General features: G+C 53.6%; 2 protein-coding genes across 6 annotated transcripts in view; both read left to right on the top strand.

Annotated features, from left to right (window-relative positions):
- The window catches only part of rrp1 (ribosomal RNA processing 1), a 428065-nt gene that overhangs the window by 123541 nt on the left and 286010 nt on the right, over nucleotides 1-18514 (top strand). The gene's annotated exons all lie outside the window — the stretch shown is intronic.
- The window catches only part of pwp2h (PWP2 small subunit processome component), a 50670-nt gene continuing 44956 nt past the window's right edge, over nucleotides 12801-18514 (top strand). The window contains exons 1-4 of one of the 2 annotated variants that reach the window (XM_086007327.1): nucleotides 12801-12906; nucleotides 14479-14591; nucleotides 16854-16948; nucleotides 17023-17122. In XM_086007327.1, coding sequence (XP_085863453.1) covers nucleotides 12889-12906; nucleotides 14479-14591; nucleotides 16854-16948; nucleotides 17023-17122 — 326 coding nt within the window. In that variant the 5' untranslated portion in view covers nucleotides 12801-12888. The remainder of the gene's footprint in view (nucleotides 12907-14478; nucleotides 14592-16853; nucleotides 16949-17022; nucleotides 17123-18514) is intronic. The other variant, XM_086007326.1, reaches the window with a different exon arrangement.

Below are 18514 nucleotides of genomic sequence, written 5' to 3'. Positions count from 1 at the left end.
TATGCAGACGACCTGGTTCTGCTGTCACCTACTAAAGAGGGGCTACAGCAAAACCTGGACCTGCTGGAGTCGTACTGCCAGACTTGGGCCCTGACAATAAATCCCCAAAAAACCAAAGTCCTTGTGTTCCAGCAAAGATCCAAACATCAGGGACCCAAAATAAATTTCACAGTAGGAACAACCAAAATTGAACAAACCACTAACTACACATACTTGGGCTTAAAAATCAGTTCTACGGGAAACTTCAAACTGGCTGTGAATGAACTGAAAGAGAAAGCAAGAAGGGCTTTCTATGCCATCAAAAAATCAATCCAAATAGAAATCCCAATTAGCATTTGGCTCAAAATTTTCAAATCAGCAATTGAACCAATTGCACTCTATGGCAGTGAGGTATGGGGACCGCTAACTCAACAAGAATTTGCAAAATGGGACAAACACCCAATTGAGATCCTACATGCAGAATTCTGTAAAAGTATCCTCCGGACTCAAAGGAAAACAGTAAACAATGCATGCAGGGCGGAACTAGGCCAATATCCATTAATAATCACTATCCAAAAAAGAGCCACCAAATTTTGGAATCACCTACAAATGAGCAATCCCCAATGCTATCACTACGACGCCCTGAAATGCCAAGAGCTGACCATAAAGAAGAATACCCTCAGTCAACTAGTCCTGGGACTCAGTGAAGTAACTACTAACAATACTAACAATAACCAGCCCCAGGACAGTGACAGGGTAACACAAAGAATTCGACCCAACACAATCGTCGCTAAGCAAAAGGAAAAATATCTGACATATTGGGCAGAAACAACAAAAACCCAAAGCAAACTCAATTGCTACTTGGCCCTAAACAGACAATACAACATAGCTGATTACCTGACCATGGTAAAGGATAACAAACTGAGAAGAACCTTGACAAGGTACAGACTTAGCGAACATAGCCTAGCGATCGAAAAAGGCAGACACAGGCAGACCAGGCTGCCAAGAGAGGACAGGATATGCTCTCACTGCAGTCAGGGAGTGGTGGAGACAGAGATGCACTTCCTCACAGCTTGTGGAAAATATCAGGGCATCAGGGAGAATTTCTACCAAAAATTCTCACAAATATGCCCTGATTTCAGAAATCTGAATGACAACCAAAAACTCCCATTCCTACTGGGAGAGGAGAGAAGCTGTATAACACTGGCGGCACACTATGTTACAGCTTGCCATGAACAGAGGGACAACCAGTAAACTAAGAAAATATATATAAACAATGCGAATGTATATTTATACACTCAGGGATATACCTGTTTATACACTGTATGAATAGAACTGCGTTTATGTGCTAAACCATAAATGTATTTTGATGCTTTGGCAACATAAGATGTAACTTATCATGCCAATAAAGCGATTTGAATTTGAATTTGAATTTGATAACCACAGAGTAATGATATAACAGTGATAACTATAGTGTAACGATAGTGAACGACAAAAGTGGTTTACCACATTCACCCCTTGTTTAGATTTGAGTCCGGTGGGGTGATGTGTACTACCAGTTCTGGTATGTCAGTCTGTCCGGGGGCCTCGTAAGCCTTTCCGATCGTCGCAGCGGCGGTGTTGCATTCTCCAGTGGTGATGCTGGTGTCTGCGTGGTCGGCGAGGGCTCGTGGGGTTCCGGCATGCCGTCTACCTGAGCTGGAATCGGGGGGGGGGGGGTGAAGGTGGTGTCTCCGGAATGCCAGGAGACTGTGTCCTCCCGCCCGTCTGGGTATGCCACATAGGCGTACTGAGGGTTGGCGTGCAGGAGGTTCACCCTCTCGACCAGGGGGTCCGTTTTATGGGCCCTCACGTGCTTTCGCAGCAGGACGGGCCCCGGAGAGGTCAGCCAGGTTGGTAGTGTGGTTCCCGTAGTCGACTTCCTAGGGAAAACAAACATTCGTTCATGGGGGGTGGCGTTAACGGCAGTGCAAAATAGTGACCGGATGGAATGCAGCGCTGCCGGGAGGACTTCCTGCCAGCGGGAGGTTGGGAGGCCCTTAGACTTTAAGGCTAAGAGGACGGCCTTCCATACAGTCGCGTTCTCTCTTTCCACCTGGCCGTTCCCTCGAGGGTTGTAGCTGGTGGTCCTGCTTGCAGCAATACCTCTTGCTAGTAGGAACTGGCGGAGTTCCTCGCTCATGAAGGAGGAGCCCCGGTCACTATGTATATAGTTTGGGAACCCGAACAAGGCGAAGAGGTCGTTCAGGCATTTAATGACCGTGGTACTGGTCATGTCTGGGCAGGGGAAGGCGAGGAGGAAATGAGAGTACTCATCAACAATGTTGAGGAAGTACACATTACGGTCAGAGGACGGGAGGGGCCCCTTAAAATCGATGCTCAAGCGCTCGAAGGGGCGGGTGGCCTTGATCAGGCTTGCTCTGTCCGGCCTAAAGAAATGCGGTTTGCACTTGGCACAGGTCTGGCAGTTCCTGGTCATGGTCCTGACCTCCTCGATGGAGTAGGGCAGGTTGCGGGCCTTAATGAAGTGGTAAAGTCTGGTGACTCCGGGGTGGCAGAGGTCGTTGTGGAGGGTCTGGAGTCTATCAATTTGCGCGTTGGCGCATGTAATTCGTGATAGGGCATCAGGGGGTTCATTCAGCTTACCTGGCCGGTACAAGATATCATAATCGTAGGTGGAGAGTTCGATTCTCCACCTCAAGATCTTGTCGTTCTTGATTTTACCCCTCAGCTTGTTATTAAACATAAAAGCGACCGAACGCTGGTCGGTGAGGAGGGTAAATCGTTTGCCTGCCAGGTAGTGCCTCCAGCGTCGTACAGCCTCCACAATCGCCTGGGCCTCCTTCTCGACCGACGAGTGTCGGATCTCAGGGCCCTGTAGGGTCCTTGAGAAGAAGGCCACCGGTCTCCCCTCCTGGTTAAGGGTAGTGGCTAGGGCGAAGTCGGATGCATCGCTCTCCACTTGGAAGGGGATGGACTCATCCACCGCGTGCATTGTGGCCTTAGCAATGTCTCCCTTAATGAGGGAGAAGGCAGCGCACGCTTCCTCCGTAAGGGGGAAGGATGTGGACTTCATGAGGGGTCTGGCTTTGTCCGCATAATTGGGCACCCATTGGGCATAGTAGGCGAAGAGCCCCAGGGTTCTCTTCAGCGCCTTTGGGCAGTGGGGGAGGGGTAACTCCATGAGGGGGCGCATTCTTTCGGGGTCGGGGCCGATGAGTCCGTCCTCTACTACACAGCCGAGGATGGCAAGGCGTGAGGTGTTAAACACACATTTCTCCTTATTGTAGGTGAGGTTCAGCCGTTGGGCCGTACGGAGGAATCTCTCCAGATTAACATCATGGTCCTGCCGGTCGTGGCCGCAGATGGTGACGTTATCTAGATAGGGGAACGTGGCGTGCAGCCCGTTCTGGTCAACCACCTGGTCCATCTCCCTTTGGAAGACCGAAACCCCGTTGGTGACGCCGAAGGGAACCCTAAGGAAGTGGTAGAGGCGGCCATTCGCCTCGAAGGCGGTGTACTGTCGGTCCTCAGGGATGATAGGGAGTTGGTGGTAGGCCGACTTAAGGTCGATGGTAGAGAATACTCGGTATTGTGCAATCTGATTGACCATATCAGATATGCGGGGGAGGGGGTATGCGTCCAGCTGGGTGTACCGGTTTATGGTCTGGCTGTAGTCGATGACCAGGCGGTTTTTATTGCCGGTCTTAACGACCACGACCTGGGCACGCCAGGGGCTGCTGCTCCCCTCGATGATGCCCTCCTTCAGGAGACGCTGCACCTCAGAGCTAATGAAGGTTCTGTCCCCGGCGCTGTACCGCCTGCTCTTGGTAGCGACGGGTTTGCAGTCGGGGGTGAGGTTAGCGAACAGGGAAGGTGGCGGGACCTTGAGGGTGGATAGGCCGCAGGTGTTACGTGGTGCGCGGTTTAAAGGCTGCTGGTTGTCGACTGTGAGTGGGGGGAGGGGTCCGCCGTATGCTAGAGTGACGCTTTGGAGGTGGGATTGGAAGTCCAGCCCTAGTAGGACGGCAGCGCAGAGCTGGGGGAGGACGAGGAGTTTAAAATTTTTATACTCCGTGCCCTTAACCGACAGGGTCACGACACAGTAGCCGCTGATGTCTGTGGCGTGGGACCTCGATGCCATCGAGATCCGGTTGCGCGTTGGCCGGACAGTGAGGGAGTAGTGGCTCACTGTGTCTGGGTGGATGAAACTCTCCGTGCTTCCGCTGTCGAACAGGCAGGTCATGGCGTGGCCGTTTACTTTGATGTCCATCATGGACTTGGACAGGTGGTGCGGGCGAGCTTGGTCCAGTGTGACGGAGGCTAGTGTGTGGCTCAGCGAGCTGCCGTAGTCTGCGGGTGAGGCGGTGGTCGAGTCCGGAGGCGAGGTGGCGGTCGAGCGTGGAGGGTAAAATGGCGGCGCCCACGAGGTTGGACAAAATGGCGGAGAAGATGGCTGCCCCCACAACTCACATGAGGCACTGCTGGTGTCGGTTGCCTGGATCAAAGATGGCCACCCCCATGACTCACACGTGGGGATGCTGGCATCTGTGGCCTTGATGGAAGATGGCCACCCCCACAACTCGCATGAGGCACTGCTGGCCTCTGTTGATCTCTGTTGGCCTCTGCAGGCCTTAGCAAAGTGGCCTTTCTTCAGGCAGCTTGAGCACGTCGCGTTTCTCGCTGGGCAGCGCGCCCTAGGATGTTTCGCCTGGCCGCAGAAGAAGCAGCCGGCGGCCCGATTGCGGGGGTCCGAAGTTGCAGCCGGTACCGGGGGGTGGCGGTCCCGATCGGGTCCGGGACGCCGACGCAGAGGTAGGTCCCAGGGGCGGTGCTGCGAGGGGTATCGCGGTCGGGGTCGGTCCCGAGTCCCAGGGTCGCAAATTACTGTACCTGGAGTACGCCTCGAGGTCCCGATGGGCCACTTCTAGGGAGCGAGCGAGGGCTGCAGCTGTGTTCAGGTCAAGGTCCTTTGCTTCAAGAAGTCTTTGCCGTGCGTAGTCGGACCGCAGGCCTTTCACGAAGGCATCGCAGACATTATCTTCAGTATTTTCTGCTGCTGATACCGCTTTAAGGTCACAGTCCCTGCCGAGTGCTTGTAGCGCCCGTAAAAATTCATCTACCGACTCTCCTGGCTGTTGCAGGCGGGATCTTAGGAGGTGTCTGGCATACATGGAGTTTACCGGGCTCCGGTACTGTTGTTTCAGCAGGTTGATGGCGGCTTCGTATGTTTTAAGGTCCCGGATGAGTGCGAATACTTTAGGGCTCACTTGGGCGGTCAGAACTCTTAGCATGGATTTCTGAGGCACGCCGGATTCTCCCAGGTAGGATTCGAAACAGCTCAGCCAGTGTTCGAAGTCGAGGGCTGAGTTTGCTGCCTGTGGGTTTAGATCCAGGTACGGTGGTCGGAGGGCTCGCAGCCAGGCTGGCTGCTGTGGCTGTTGTAGCTGGGCGTCTGGCTGGTCGCTTGGCTGGTCGTTTGACTGGTCGTTTGACTGCTCAAGTGTCGACATTTTAAAACTTAGCCAATAAAATTGATATACCTATCAATTCATCCAATGAAAAGCGACGAGTTAAGAATGTAACTATAGGTTTTTATTGGCTAAATAACAGAGCCCACCCTCGTGGGTGATCGGATCCAACAAGGAGGAATACCAGCCAGTCGACCACCTTTATACCTGGGCAGGTAGGTGGAGCCATGGGCGGAGTCAGCAGTGGTCAGCCCAGGTATAACAGCGTGACAAGAGGCGACCTCGTATAGTGATACAACAGTGTGAACAGTGATAACCACAGAGTAACGATATAACAGTGATAACTATAGTGTAACGATAGTGAACGACAAAGGTGGTTTACCACATTTTGCACTCATGTATATTACCCTCCCCCACTGTGTCTAGTTTCACTTCCTCTTTCCCGACTAACCTGGGAGGTTCCAGGTCTTGGCTCTTGGCTCCGCCCCTGACTTCTCTTACATAAAGTTCCCAGGATCTGTATGACTCATTCCTGTGAACCAGTCGGCGTGTGGAGATGTTAGCTCTGATCTTAGTGATTAAAAGCCAACTTGTTTAAGTCTATAACTTCTAGTTTTGTGGTTATTGAAGGCCCATCAATTTTAATCACTAAAGAATACTAGGATGGATCGACTCCTAAAACCAGAGCGTCTGGATTTGGATCCACATTCTGCTGAAGCATCAAATCAATTTGGACACTGGCTCAAATGCTTCGAACTCTTCGCGGGGGGCCTCATCCGCTAGCAAGGTAGATAAACTGAGTCTACTGACTACTCGCGTAAGTCATCGGATTTATTCGTTCACCCGGGACGCCACCTCTTACACGGAGGCCATCACTATCCTGAAGGCCCAATACCAGAGGCCAGTAAACGAAGTGTACGCCAGACATCTGCTGGCTACATGCAGGCAGCGACCAGAGGAATCAATGGACGATTTCTTACAGGGCCTAAAGGACCTGGTCCGGGACTGTAACTGCAAGGCCGTGACGGCCAACGCGTACTCTGACGAATTGGTCTGCGATTCCTTCATCACGGGCCTCAAATCGAATTATATCCGGCAGAGACTGCTGGAGAAGGAGGTCCTGGACTTAAAAAAGGCAGTGGCCACTGCGCGATCGCTGGACGTGGCCCAGAGAAACTCTGACTCTTATTCATGCGGCCCTCACCGCCTCGTGCGCGCCGAGGGGGCCGCCATCTTGGAATCAGCCATCTTCCCCATCCAGGCCTCAGACCAGCTCTACGCCGCCGGAGTCCCCACACAGACGTTCACCCAGGAGCCCTACTACAGCGGCAATGTCGAGGCCCGAAATGCTACTTCTGCGGCCAGGCCAAGCACCCCAGACAACGATGCTCAGCGAAGGACGCTACATGCTTCAAATGTAAGAAAAAGGGGCATTTTAGCAAAGTCTGCAGGGGGAATCCGATTTCCAACTCCGTCACCGCCTCGTGCGTGCTGTGCGGGCCGCCATCTTGGGATCCGCCATCTTTTCCCGACTCCGGCCGCCCAGGGCCCAACAGTGGCTTCGATCACGGTGGATCAATCCAGGCCACACCCGTTGACAAAATCCATGATGGACATACAGGTAAACGGGAATTTAATGAAATGTTTAATTGACTGTGGGAGTACCGAGAGTTTTATCCACCCTAGCCTGGTACGGCGGAACTCATTAACGGTAACCCCTACACGGAGCAGAATTGCTATGGCTGCTAAGCCCCACACGTCGGACATTTTGGGCTACTGTGTGGTAACACTGACTGTAAAAGGCATGGACTACAAGGATTTTAAACTCCTCGTGATGCCAGAACTCTGTGTTAATGTAATCTTGGGCCTGGACTTCCAGTGCCACCACGAAAGTGTCACGCTAGCATATGGCGGGTCCCAGCCGCCACTCACAGTCTGTGGCCTATCAATCTTAAAAATCAGCCCGCCCTCTTTATTCGCTAATCTCGCTCCGAACTGTAGGCCCATAGCGACCAAAAGTAGACGGTACAGTCTGGAAGACAGACACTTTATCAAGGCGGAAGTGGACAGACTCCTGCGGGAAGGCATTATTGAATGCAGTACCAGCCCGTGGCGTGCCCAAGTAGTCATAGTTAAAAATAGCGAAAAGAAACGGATGGTAATTGACTACAGCCAGACTGTTAATATTTATACCCAGCTGGACGCCTACCCTTTACCCCGCATATCAGAAATATTCAACCAGATTGCGCAATACCGAGTCTTCTCGACTATCGACCTCAAATCTGCGTATCACCAGCTCCCCATTAGAACAGAGGACCGCCCATACACCGCCTTCGAGGCGAACGGGCGCCTCTACCATTTTCTCAGAGTGCCCTTCGGGGTAACAAATGGGGTCTCGGTCTTCCAACGTGAGATGGACCGCATGGTTGACGAGAATAAACTACAAGCTACCTACCCCTATCTGGACAATGTCACTATCTGCGGGCATAACCAGCAAGACCACGATCTAAATCTTGCGAGATTTTTAAAAACTGCCCTAAAGCTGAATCTAACCTACAACGAAGACAAATGTGTCTTCAACACAACCCGTCTCTGTATCCTCGGCTGTGTGGTGGAAGATGGGGTAATTGGACCGGACCCTGACCGATTACGCCCCCTAAAGGAACTGCCCCTGCCACACAATCCCAAAGCTTTAAAAAGGTGCCTGGGATTTTTTTCGTATTATGCCCAATGGGTGCCCAATTACTCTGATAAGGCCCGACCCCTCATTAAATCGACGTCCTTCCCACTATCAGCTGAAGCTCGGGAGGCTTTCACCAGTATTAAACAGGACATTGAAAGGGCTGCAGTGTGTGTAGTGGACGAATGCATTCCCTTTCAAGTCGAAAGCGATGCGTCAAACTTTGCCTTAGCTGCGACCCTCAATCAGGCTGGGAGACCTGTGGCCTTCTTCTCCCGAACCCTTCAGGGACCTGAAATCAGGCACTTTTCTGTCGAGAAGGAGGCACAGGCTATTGTGGAGGCAGTGCGGCACTGGAGACACTACCTAGCCAGCAAACGTTTCACCCTGCTCACTGACCAGCGGTCGGTGGCTTTCATGTTTAATAACAAACAAAGGGGGAAAATCAAGAATGACAAAATACTCAGGTCGAGAATCAAACTATCCACGTTCGACTATGATATTATGTACAGGCCGGGAGCCCTTAATGAACCCCCAGACGCCCTATCGCAGGGAATGTGTGCCAGCATTCATACGGACAAATTACAGGGTCTCCACAACGACCTCTGTCACCCAGGGGTCACCCGACTATACCATTTTATAAAGTCCCGCAATCTGCCCCACTCCATCGAGGAGGTCAGGGCAATGACCAGAGCCTGCCGCATCTGTGCGGAATGCAAGCCTCGTTTCTACAGGCCTGACCGTGCACGCCTTATCAAAGCCACACGGCCATTCGAGCGCCTAAGTTTGGACTTCAAGGGACCCCTTCCCTCTGCCGACCGTAACGTATACTTCCTCAATATCATTGATGAATATTCCCGCTTCCCCTTCGCCATTCCCTGCCCAGACATGACCAGTGCCACGGTCATCAAGTGTCTCTGTAATCTATTCTGCATGTTTGGCATGCCGAACTACATGCACAGTGATAGGGGGACGAGCTGCGCCAGTTCTTGCTCTCGAAGGGGATAGCCACTAGCAGAACCACTAGCTACAACCCCCGGGGTAATGGGCAAGTGGAAAGGGAGAATGCTACTGTTTGGAAGGCTGTCACGTTAGCCTTAAAGTCAAAAGGCCTTCCGACCTCCCGCTGGCAGGAAGTCCTCCCAGACGTGCTCCACTCCATAAGGTCTCTGTTATGTACTGCCACTAACGCTACCCCTCACGAAAAGATGTTCGTTTTCCCCCGGAAATCCACCTCGGGCATATCTCTACCCGCGTGGCTGACGTCTCCGGGGACAGTACTATTGCGGAAGCACGTGAGAGGCCATAAAACGGACACCCTTGTGGAAAAGGTACAGCTCCTCCATGCAAACCCTCAGTACGCCTATATCGAATACTCTGACGGGCGAGAGGACACTGTTTCCATAAAAGGCCTCGCTCCCTCGGGGAGCGGAGAGAACGATGGGAGACTACCCGATGAAGACCTACACTACAAAGAGACAGGACGCCCAGAGGTATCAATACCCAACTTTAACCTGGAGGACACTGCAGATAACCTGGAGGACACTGCGGAGGCCCGGACGGCGGAGGAACCAGAATCCACTCCCCTAGAGGCACCCCAACCGGCTTTGCGCCGATCACTGAGAACTGCAAAACCTCCTGACAGACTCACTTATACCAACTTTTAAGAAACATCACCCTGATGGACTAAATCTATAGAAGGGGTGAATGTAATGAAATCTGTTTGTCTTGATCCTGTATTCGTTTTGCACTCATGTATATTACCCTCCTCCACTGTGTATAGTTTCACTTCCTCTTTCCCGACTAACCTGGGAGGTTCCAGGTCTTGGCTCTTGGCTCCGCCCCGACTTCTCTTACATAAAGATCCCAGGATCTGTATGACTCATTCCTGTGAACCAGTCGGCGTGTTGAGATGTTAGCTCTGATCTTAGTGATTAAAAGCCAACTTGTTTAAGTCTATAACTTCTAGTTTTGTGGTTATTGAAGGCCCATCACTCCCCTTAAATGTATCCATACTATTCGCCTCAACCACTCCCTGTGGTAGCGAGTTCCACATTCTCACCACTTTCTGGGTAAAGAAGTTTCTCCTGAATTCCCTATTGGATTTCTTGGTGACTATCTTATATTGATGGCCTCAAGTTATGCTCTTCCCCAAAGTGGAAACATTCTCTCTGTATTCACTCTATCAAAACCTTTCAGAATGTTAAAGACCTCTATTAGGTCACCCCTCAGCCTTTTTTTTTTCAAGAGAAAAGAGACCCAGCCTGTTCATCCTTTCCTGATATGTATACCCTTGTATTTCTGGTATCACCCTTGTAAATCTTCTCTGCACCCTCTCCAGTGCCTCTATATCCTTTTTATAATATGGCGACCAGAACTGTACGCAGTACTCCAAGTCTGATCTAACCAAGGTTCGATACAGGTTTAACATAACATTCCTGCTTTTCAATCCTATCCCTCTAGAAATAAACCCTAGTGCTTGGTTTGCTTTTTTATGGCCTTGTTAACCTGTGTCGCAACTTTTAGTGATTTGTGTATTTGTACTCCGAGATCCCTTTGTTCCTCGACCCCACCTAGACTCGCACCCTCCAAGTGATAAGTGACCTCCCTATTCTTCCTACCAAAATGTAAAACCTCACATTTATCTGTGTTGAACTTCATTTGCCAATTCTTTGCCCATTCAATTCAATTCAATTCAATTTTATTTGCCATATGTACTAGTACAATGGAATGCTTACTCCCCGTCGGGACACGTCAGCTATTCTTACAGCGCCATGTTCAGAAAGTCAATTCTTTGGCATCCAGTGGCAGTGGGAGCACGATGTCCCACAGCCGCTCCGTCCTCCTCGTCACCGCGGCCTCCTCCTCACTGTTGCCGGCTCGGCTCCACGTGTGGTGGCCTGCTTCTCCCGCTCACCCTCTGGCTACCATTCCCGGCTCCCCTCCTCCCAGTCGGACTGCGAGTCGTCATGGCTGCTGCTGCTGCTCAATGCACTGCGCTGCCTCCGCCCGACTCGCCGAACACATCGTCCGGTCGCCGCGGCCTGCACCTCACCGTCGCCGGCTCCACGGTCCGACGGCCTGGGCCTGCTTCTCCTGCTTCCGGTCCGGCCTCTGGCTGCCATGCTCGGCTCCCCTCCTCCCAGTCAGAATGCTTCCCTGCTCAGGAGCAGCCGGCTGACATGCTCCAGCGGGTCGACGTGGCTGCTGCTGCGTCCCGATGCGCTGCGCTGCCTCCGCCCGACTCGCCGAACGCCTCGCTCCGGTTGCAGGAGCGAGCGGCGAGAGCGGGCCGCCCGAAGCAGGGAGAGCGCGCTAGCGTCGGACCGTCTCGGTTGCCATCTTGACTGTCTGCAAGTTTATTAATGTCTTCCTGTAATTTGTTGCAGTCCTCCTCAGTATTCACTATCCCCCCCATTTGGTGTCATCCGCAAATTTAGAAATTGTGTTTTTGATTCCAAAGTCTAAATCGTTAATATAAATGGTGAATCGTGGTCCCAGCACTGATCCTTGTGGGACACCACTACCCACCTTCTGCCACTGTGAATAGTTACCCTTTACCCCTACTCTCTGCTTTCTGTCTTGAAGCCAGCCAGCTATCCATTCTGCTATTTATCCCCTGACTCCGCATTCCCTGACCTTGTTCATTGGTCTATTATGTGGTACCTTATCGAAGGCCTTTTGAAAATCTAGATAAATTACATCTACTGCATTACCCTTGTCTAATCTCTCTGTTACCTCTTCAAAGAATTCTATGACGTTGATCAAGCAAGAATTTCCATTTTGAAATCCATGCTGACTATTAATTATTATATTTTGGTTGCTATATCCACTCCAGTGACACTCCCAGTGCCAGTACTGAGGGAGTGCTGCACTGTCGGAGGGGCAGTACTGAGGGAGTGCCGCACTGTCGGAGGGGCAGTACTGAGGGAGTGCCACACTGTCGGAGGGGCAGTACTGAGGGAGTGCTGCACTGTCGGAGTGTCAGTACTGAGGGAGCGCTGCACTGTCGGAGGGGCAGTACTGAGGGAGCGCTGCACTGTCGGAGGGGCAGTACTGGGGGAGAGCCGCACTGTCGGAGGGGCAGTACTGAGGGAGCGCTGCACTGTCGGAGGGGCAGTACTGAGGGAGCGCTGCACTGTCGGAGGGGCAGTACTGAGGGAGCGCTGCACTGTCGGAGGGGCAGTACTGAGGGAGCGCCGCACTGTCGGAGGGGCAGTACTGGGGGAGAGCCGCACTGTCGGAGGGGCACTACTGAGGGAGCGCCGCACTGTCGGAGGGACAGTACTGAGGGAGCGCCGCACTGTCGGAGGGGCAGTACTGAGGGAGCTCTGCAGTGTCAGAGGGTCAGTCTGCTCTCTCTCTCTCTCTCTCTCTCTCTCGTGGCTGTAAAAGATCCCACAACAGTATTTTGAAGAGTAGGGGGAGTTTCTCCCCGGTGACCTGGGGCCAATATTTATCCTTAAATCAGCATCAATAAAACAGATTCTCTGGTCATTGAGCACAGTGCTGTGTGTGGGATCTTGCTGTGCACAAATTGCTGCCGCGTTTCCCCCATTAACAGTGACTGGACTTCATTGGCTGGAAAGGCTGCGGAGGGTGAAAGGTCGCGGGAGAGGGTGAAAGGGCGCGGGAGGGGCCACTCTATCCGTTCCCAGTTTCCGGTCTGTGGCCCCGCCCACCTGAGGCCGGGCGCTCTGCGCATGCTCGGCCCAGTCAGCGAGCGGAAGTGGAGACTCGCGGACACGCGGAGCCGGAATGAAGTTCGCGCATCGGGTGAGAGAGACTGGGAGAGCGGCCCCGAAATAACCCGACCCCGGGGCCTGGGCCTGGGCCCTGAGAGCGGCCCCGAAATAACCCGACCCCGGGGCCTGGGCCTGGGCCCTGAGAGCGGCCCCGAAATAACCCGGGCCCCAGGGCCTGGGCCCAGAGAGAGGGCCTGAAATAACCCGGGCCCCAGGCCTGGGCCGAGAGAGAGAGAGACAGAGAGAGAGAGAATATAAACTGGCAGACTATCTCTCGACCATCAGAGACACAAAACAGAGACAGACCCTCACCAGGTACAGACTAAGCGACCACCAACTAGCAATTGAAAAAGGCAGATACAAGAAATCCTGGCAGCCGAGAGAGAATAGAATATGCGATCAATGTCTGGCCGGCGAGGTTGAGACAGAGATGCATTTCCTCCTAAACTGCGAAAAATTCAACACAACAAGAAACATATTATTTGACAAGCTCAGCCAAACAACCCCAGATTTCAAAGAATTGGATGACCTGTCAAAATTAAGATTAGTCCTGGGAGAAGGAGACAGACCATACCTTGGTGCCAAATATGTAACAACTTGTCACAACCTGAGGGCTGTTTAAAATTAATACTGAATGTACCCAACGATGTTCAACGACTGTTTAAATTAATATTGTTTAAACTAATATTTTATGTACCCAACGAAGGTCAAAATTGTTTGACACCTACAGAATGTTGGAAAACTACTTTTTGTTATGTAAGCTTTGGCAATATGGTTCCCTGTAAACTTTCATGCCAATAAAGCATTTGAATTGAGAGACAGATAGAGAGAGAGACAGATAGAGAGAGAGACAGATAGAGAGATGACAGATAGAGAGAGAGAGACAGAGAGACAGATAGAGAGAGAGACAGATAGAGAGACAGAGAGAGAGAGACAGACAGAGAGAGACAGACAGAGAGAGAGACAGACACAGAGAGACAGAGAGAGACGAGAGAGAGAGAGACACACAGAGAGAGAGACAGATAGAGAGAGAGAGAGACATAGAGAGAGAGAGAGAGAGACAGAGAGAGAGAGAGACAGAGAGAGACAGATAGAGAGAGACAGATAGAGAGAGAGAGACAGAGCGAGAGAGAGGGACAGAGAGAGCGAGAGGGACAGAGAGAGAGAGAGGGACGGAGAGAGAGAGAGGGACGGAGCGAGAGAGAGAGGGACGGAGAGGGAGAGAGGGACGGAGAGAGAGAGAGAGACGGAGAGAGAGAGGGACGGAGAGAGAGAGGGACGGAGAGAGAGAGGGACGGAGAGAGAGAGAGGGACGGAGAGAGAGAGAGAGGGACGGAGAGAGAGAGAGGGACGGAGAGAGAGAGAGGGACGGAGAGAGAGAGAGAGAGGGACGGAGAGAGAGAGAGAGGGACGGAGAGAGAGAGGGACAGAGAGCGAGAGAGGGACAGAGAGGGAGAGAGAGCGAGAGAGGGGGACGGAGAGAGCGAGGGAGAGAGAGAGATGGACGGAGAGAGAGAGGGACAGAGAGAGAGCGAGACTGGCAGAACCCCCCGCCCCCCCGGCTCGGTGCCGCTCTGAGTGACCGTTTGTTTTTCCCTCTCAGTTCTCGAACCTGCTGGGGACAGTTTATCGCCGTGGAAACCTGAACTATTCCCCGGATGGGAACTCTGTCATCAGTCCGGTCGGAAATCGAATTACCGTCTTCGACCTGAGAAAGTGAGTCTGGCACCGAGTGTCTGTCCGCTGTGAGCCGCGCACAGGTGGCAGAGAGGGGAAACCCGGAGAGCATCCGAGGCGCCAAAATACAGACCGGCATTTCTCCAGCGCCTTTCACCACCTCAGGACGTCCCAAAGCGCTTTACAGCCAATGAAGTACTTTTCAAGTGTGGTCACTGTTGTAATGTAGGAAACACAGCAGGCAATTTGCGCACAGCAAGCTCCCACAAACAGCAATGTGATAATGACCAGATCATCTGTTTTAGTGATTTTTGGTTGAGGGATAAATATTGGGCAGGACGCCGGGAGAACTCCCCCTGCTCTTCTTCAAAATAGATCCATGAGATCTTGTACATCCACCTGAGGGGGCAGACGGGGTCTCGGTTTAACGTCTCAACTGAAAGACGACGCCTCTGACAGCGCGGCGCTCCCTCAGTACTGCCCCTCCGACAGTGCGGCGCTCCCTCAGTACTGCCCCTCCGACAGTGCAGCGCTCCCTCAGTACTGAACCTCTGACAGCGCGGTGCTCCCTCAGCACTGCCCCTCCGACAGTACGGCGCTCCCTCAGTACTGCCCCTCCGACAGTGCAGCGCTCCCTCAGTACTGCCCCTCCGACAGTGCGGCGCTCCCTCAGTACTGCCCCTCCGACAGTGCAGCGCTCCCTCAGTACTGCCCCTCCGACAGTGCGGCGCTCCCTCAGTACTGAACCTCTGACAGCGCGGCGCTCCCTCAGTACTGCCCCTCCGACAGTGCGGCGCTCCCTCAGTACTGCCCCTCCGACAGTGCGGCGCTCCCTCAGTACTGACCCTCCGACAGTGCGGCGCTCCCTCAGTACTGCCCCTCCGACAGTGCGGCGCTCCCTCAGTACTGTCCCTCCGACAGTGCGGCGCTCCCTCAGCACTGCCCCTCCGACAGTGCGGCGCTCCCTCAGCACTGCCCCTCCGACAGTGCGGCGCTCCCTCAGCACTGCCCCTCCGACAGTGCGGCGCTCCCTCAGTACTGCCCCTCCGACAGTGCAGCACTGCCTCAGTACTGCCCCTCCGACAGTGCGGCGCTCCCTCAGCACTGCCCCTCCGACAGTGCAGCACTCCCTCAGCACTGCCCCTCCGACAGTGCGGAGCTCCCTCAGCACTGCCCCTCCGACAGTGCGGAGCTCCCTCAGTACTGCCCCTCCGACAGTGCGGCGCTCCCTCAGCACTGCCCCTCCGACAGTGCGGCGCTCCCTCAGTATTGCCCCTCCGACAGTGCGGCGCTCCCTCAGTACTGCCCCTCCGACAGTGCGGCGCTCCCTCAGTACTGCCCCTCCGACAGTGCGGCGCTCCCTCAGTACTGACCCTCCGACAGTGCGGCGCTCCCTCAGCACTGCCCCTCCGACAGTGCGGCGCTCCCTCAGCACTGCCCCTCCGACAGTGCGGCGCTCCCTCAGCACTGCCCCTCCGACAGTGCGGCGCTCCCTCAGCACTGCCCCTCCGACAGTACGGCGCTCCCTCAGCACTGCCCCTCCAACAGTGCGGCGCTCCCTCAGTACTGCCCCTCCGACAGTGCGGCACTCCCTCAGTACTGCCCCTCTAACAGTGCGGCACTCCCTCAGTACTGCCCCTCTAACAGTGCAGCGCTCCCTCAGTACTGCCCCTCTAACTGTGCAGCGCTCCCTCAGTACTGCCCCTCCGACAGTGCGGCACTCCCTCAGTACTGCCCCTCCGACAGTGCGGCACTCCCTCAGTACTGCCCCTCCGACAGTGCAGCATTCCCTCAGTACTGCCCCTCCGACAGTGCGGTGTGCCCTCAGTACTGCCCCTCCGACAGTGCAGCGCTCCCTCAGTACTGCCCCTCCGACAGTGCAGCGCTCCCTCAGTACTGCCCCTCCGACAGTGCAGCATTCCCTCAGTACTGCCCCTCCGACAGTGCGGTGTGCCCTCAGTACTGCCCCTCCGACAGTGCGGTGCTCCCTCAGTACTGCCCCTCCGACAGTGCGGCGCTCCCTCAGTACTGCCCCTCCGACAGTGCGGCGCTCCCTCAGCACTGCACTGAGAGAGTCACCGTGGATTTTGTGCTCGGGTGTCTGGAGTGGGAGTTGAACCCACGACCTGCTGACTCGGAGGGAAGAGTGCGACCCACTGAGCCAGTCTGACTTGGTCATTTAAACAGGCTGGGTAGTGAGCAGCCACCTGACGTGGTGGCTGTCGGGACGCCGGGAGACGCGGTGACTCTGGCGCTGGGCGGGCCTGGGCCGTTCCCTGATTCTGTTTTGTTTTCTCGCAGCAACAAGTCGGAGACGCTGCCGTTTGCTTCACAGCGAAACATCGCGTGCGTGGGGCAGTCTCCAGACGGACACCTGGCCATCCTGATAGATGAAGGTAAGCGGCTCTCTCCCCCCTCCCCCTCCCCGGTGCTATGGTTGCGGTCTCTAACACCGTGTTTCTGTTTGCAGAGGGAGCTGCACTGTTGGTCAGTCTTCTCAGTAAGTCTGTGCTGCATCACTTCCACTTCCACGCTCCGGTCCACAGTGTCTGCTTCTCACCCGACGGCAGGTAAGGCCTCGTCAATCCGCAGAGCCACACTGCTGTCAAGAGGCGTCTTATAGATACATATAGATACATAGAAGATAGGAGCAGGAGTAGGCCATTCGGCCCTTCGAGCCTGCTCCGCCGTTCAATGAGATCATGGCTGATCATCCAAATTCAGTACCCGGTCCCTGCCTTCTCCCCATATCCCTTGATCCCTTTAGCCTTAAGAAATATATCCAACTCTTTCTTGAATATACTTAATGAACTAGCCTCCACCGCCCTCTGTGGCAGAGAATTCCACAGGTTCACCACTCTCTGGGTGAAGAAATTCCTCCTCATTTCAGTCCTAAATGGCTTACCCCTTATCCTTAGACTATGACCCCTGGTTCTGGACTCCCCGGCCATCAGAAACATCCTTCCTGCATCTAGTCTGCCCAGGCCTGACAGAATTTTATAGGTTTCGATGAGATCCCCTCTCAATCTTCTAAACTCCAGTGAGTATAAGCCCAATCGACACAATCACAGAATCACAGAAACCCCACAGTGCAGATAGAGGCCATTTCGGCCCATCGAGCCTGCACTGACACATATCCCACCCGATCCCCGTAACCCCTACGCCAACACACATCCCACCCTATCCCCGTAACCCCACGTATTTAATCCCCCTAACACTAAGGGTCAATTTATCATAGCCAATCAACCTAACCCGCACATTTTTGGACTGTGGGAGGAAACCGGAGCACCCGGAGAAAACCCACGCAGACACGGGGAGAATGTGCAAACTCCACACAGACAGTCGCCCGAGGCCGGATTCGAACCCGGGTCCCTGGCGCTGTGAGGCAACAGTGCTAACCACTATGCCACCATGCTGCCTCCTCATACGTCATTCCTGCCATCCCAGGTATCAGCCTGGTGAATCTTCGCTGCACTCCTTCCATGGCAAGAACGTCCTTCCTCAGGTAAGGCGACCAAAACTGCACACAATACTCAAGGTGTGGTCTGTCTCACCAAGGCCCTGTACAACTGCAGCAAGACATCCTTGTTCTTGTACTCGAACCCTCTTGCTACGAAGGCCAACATACCATTTGCCTTCTTAACCGCCTGCTGCACCTGCATGCTTACTTTCAGCGACTGGTGTACAAGAACACCCAGGTCTCTTTGCACTTCCCCTTCTCCCAATCTATTACCATTCAAATAATAATCTGCCTTCTTGTTTTTGCCACCAAAGTGGATAACCTCACATTTATCCACATTATAGTGCATTTGCCATGTTTCTGCCCAATCACCCAACCTGTCCAAATCGTGCTGGAGTTTCACGACATCCTCCTCACAGCATACCCTCCCCCCCAGCTTTGTGTCGTCTGCAAATTTGGAGATATTACATCCAATTCCCTCGTCCAGATCATGAATATATAT

This window comes from Somniosus microcephalus, chromosome 14, assembly GCF_052327205.1.
Source record: "Somniosus microcephalus isolate GS21.2 chromosome 14, FLI_Smic_1.0, whole genome shotgun sequence".
Taxonomy (NCBI): Eukaryota; Metazoa; Chordata; class Chondrichthyes; order Squaliformes; family Somniosidae; genus Somniosus; species Somniosus microcephalus.
The sequence above is the reverse complement of the archived record's forward strand: the minus strand, read 5'-3'. Positions and strand labels throughout refer to the sequence as shown.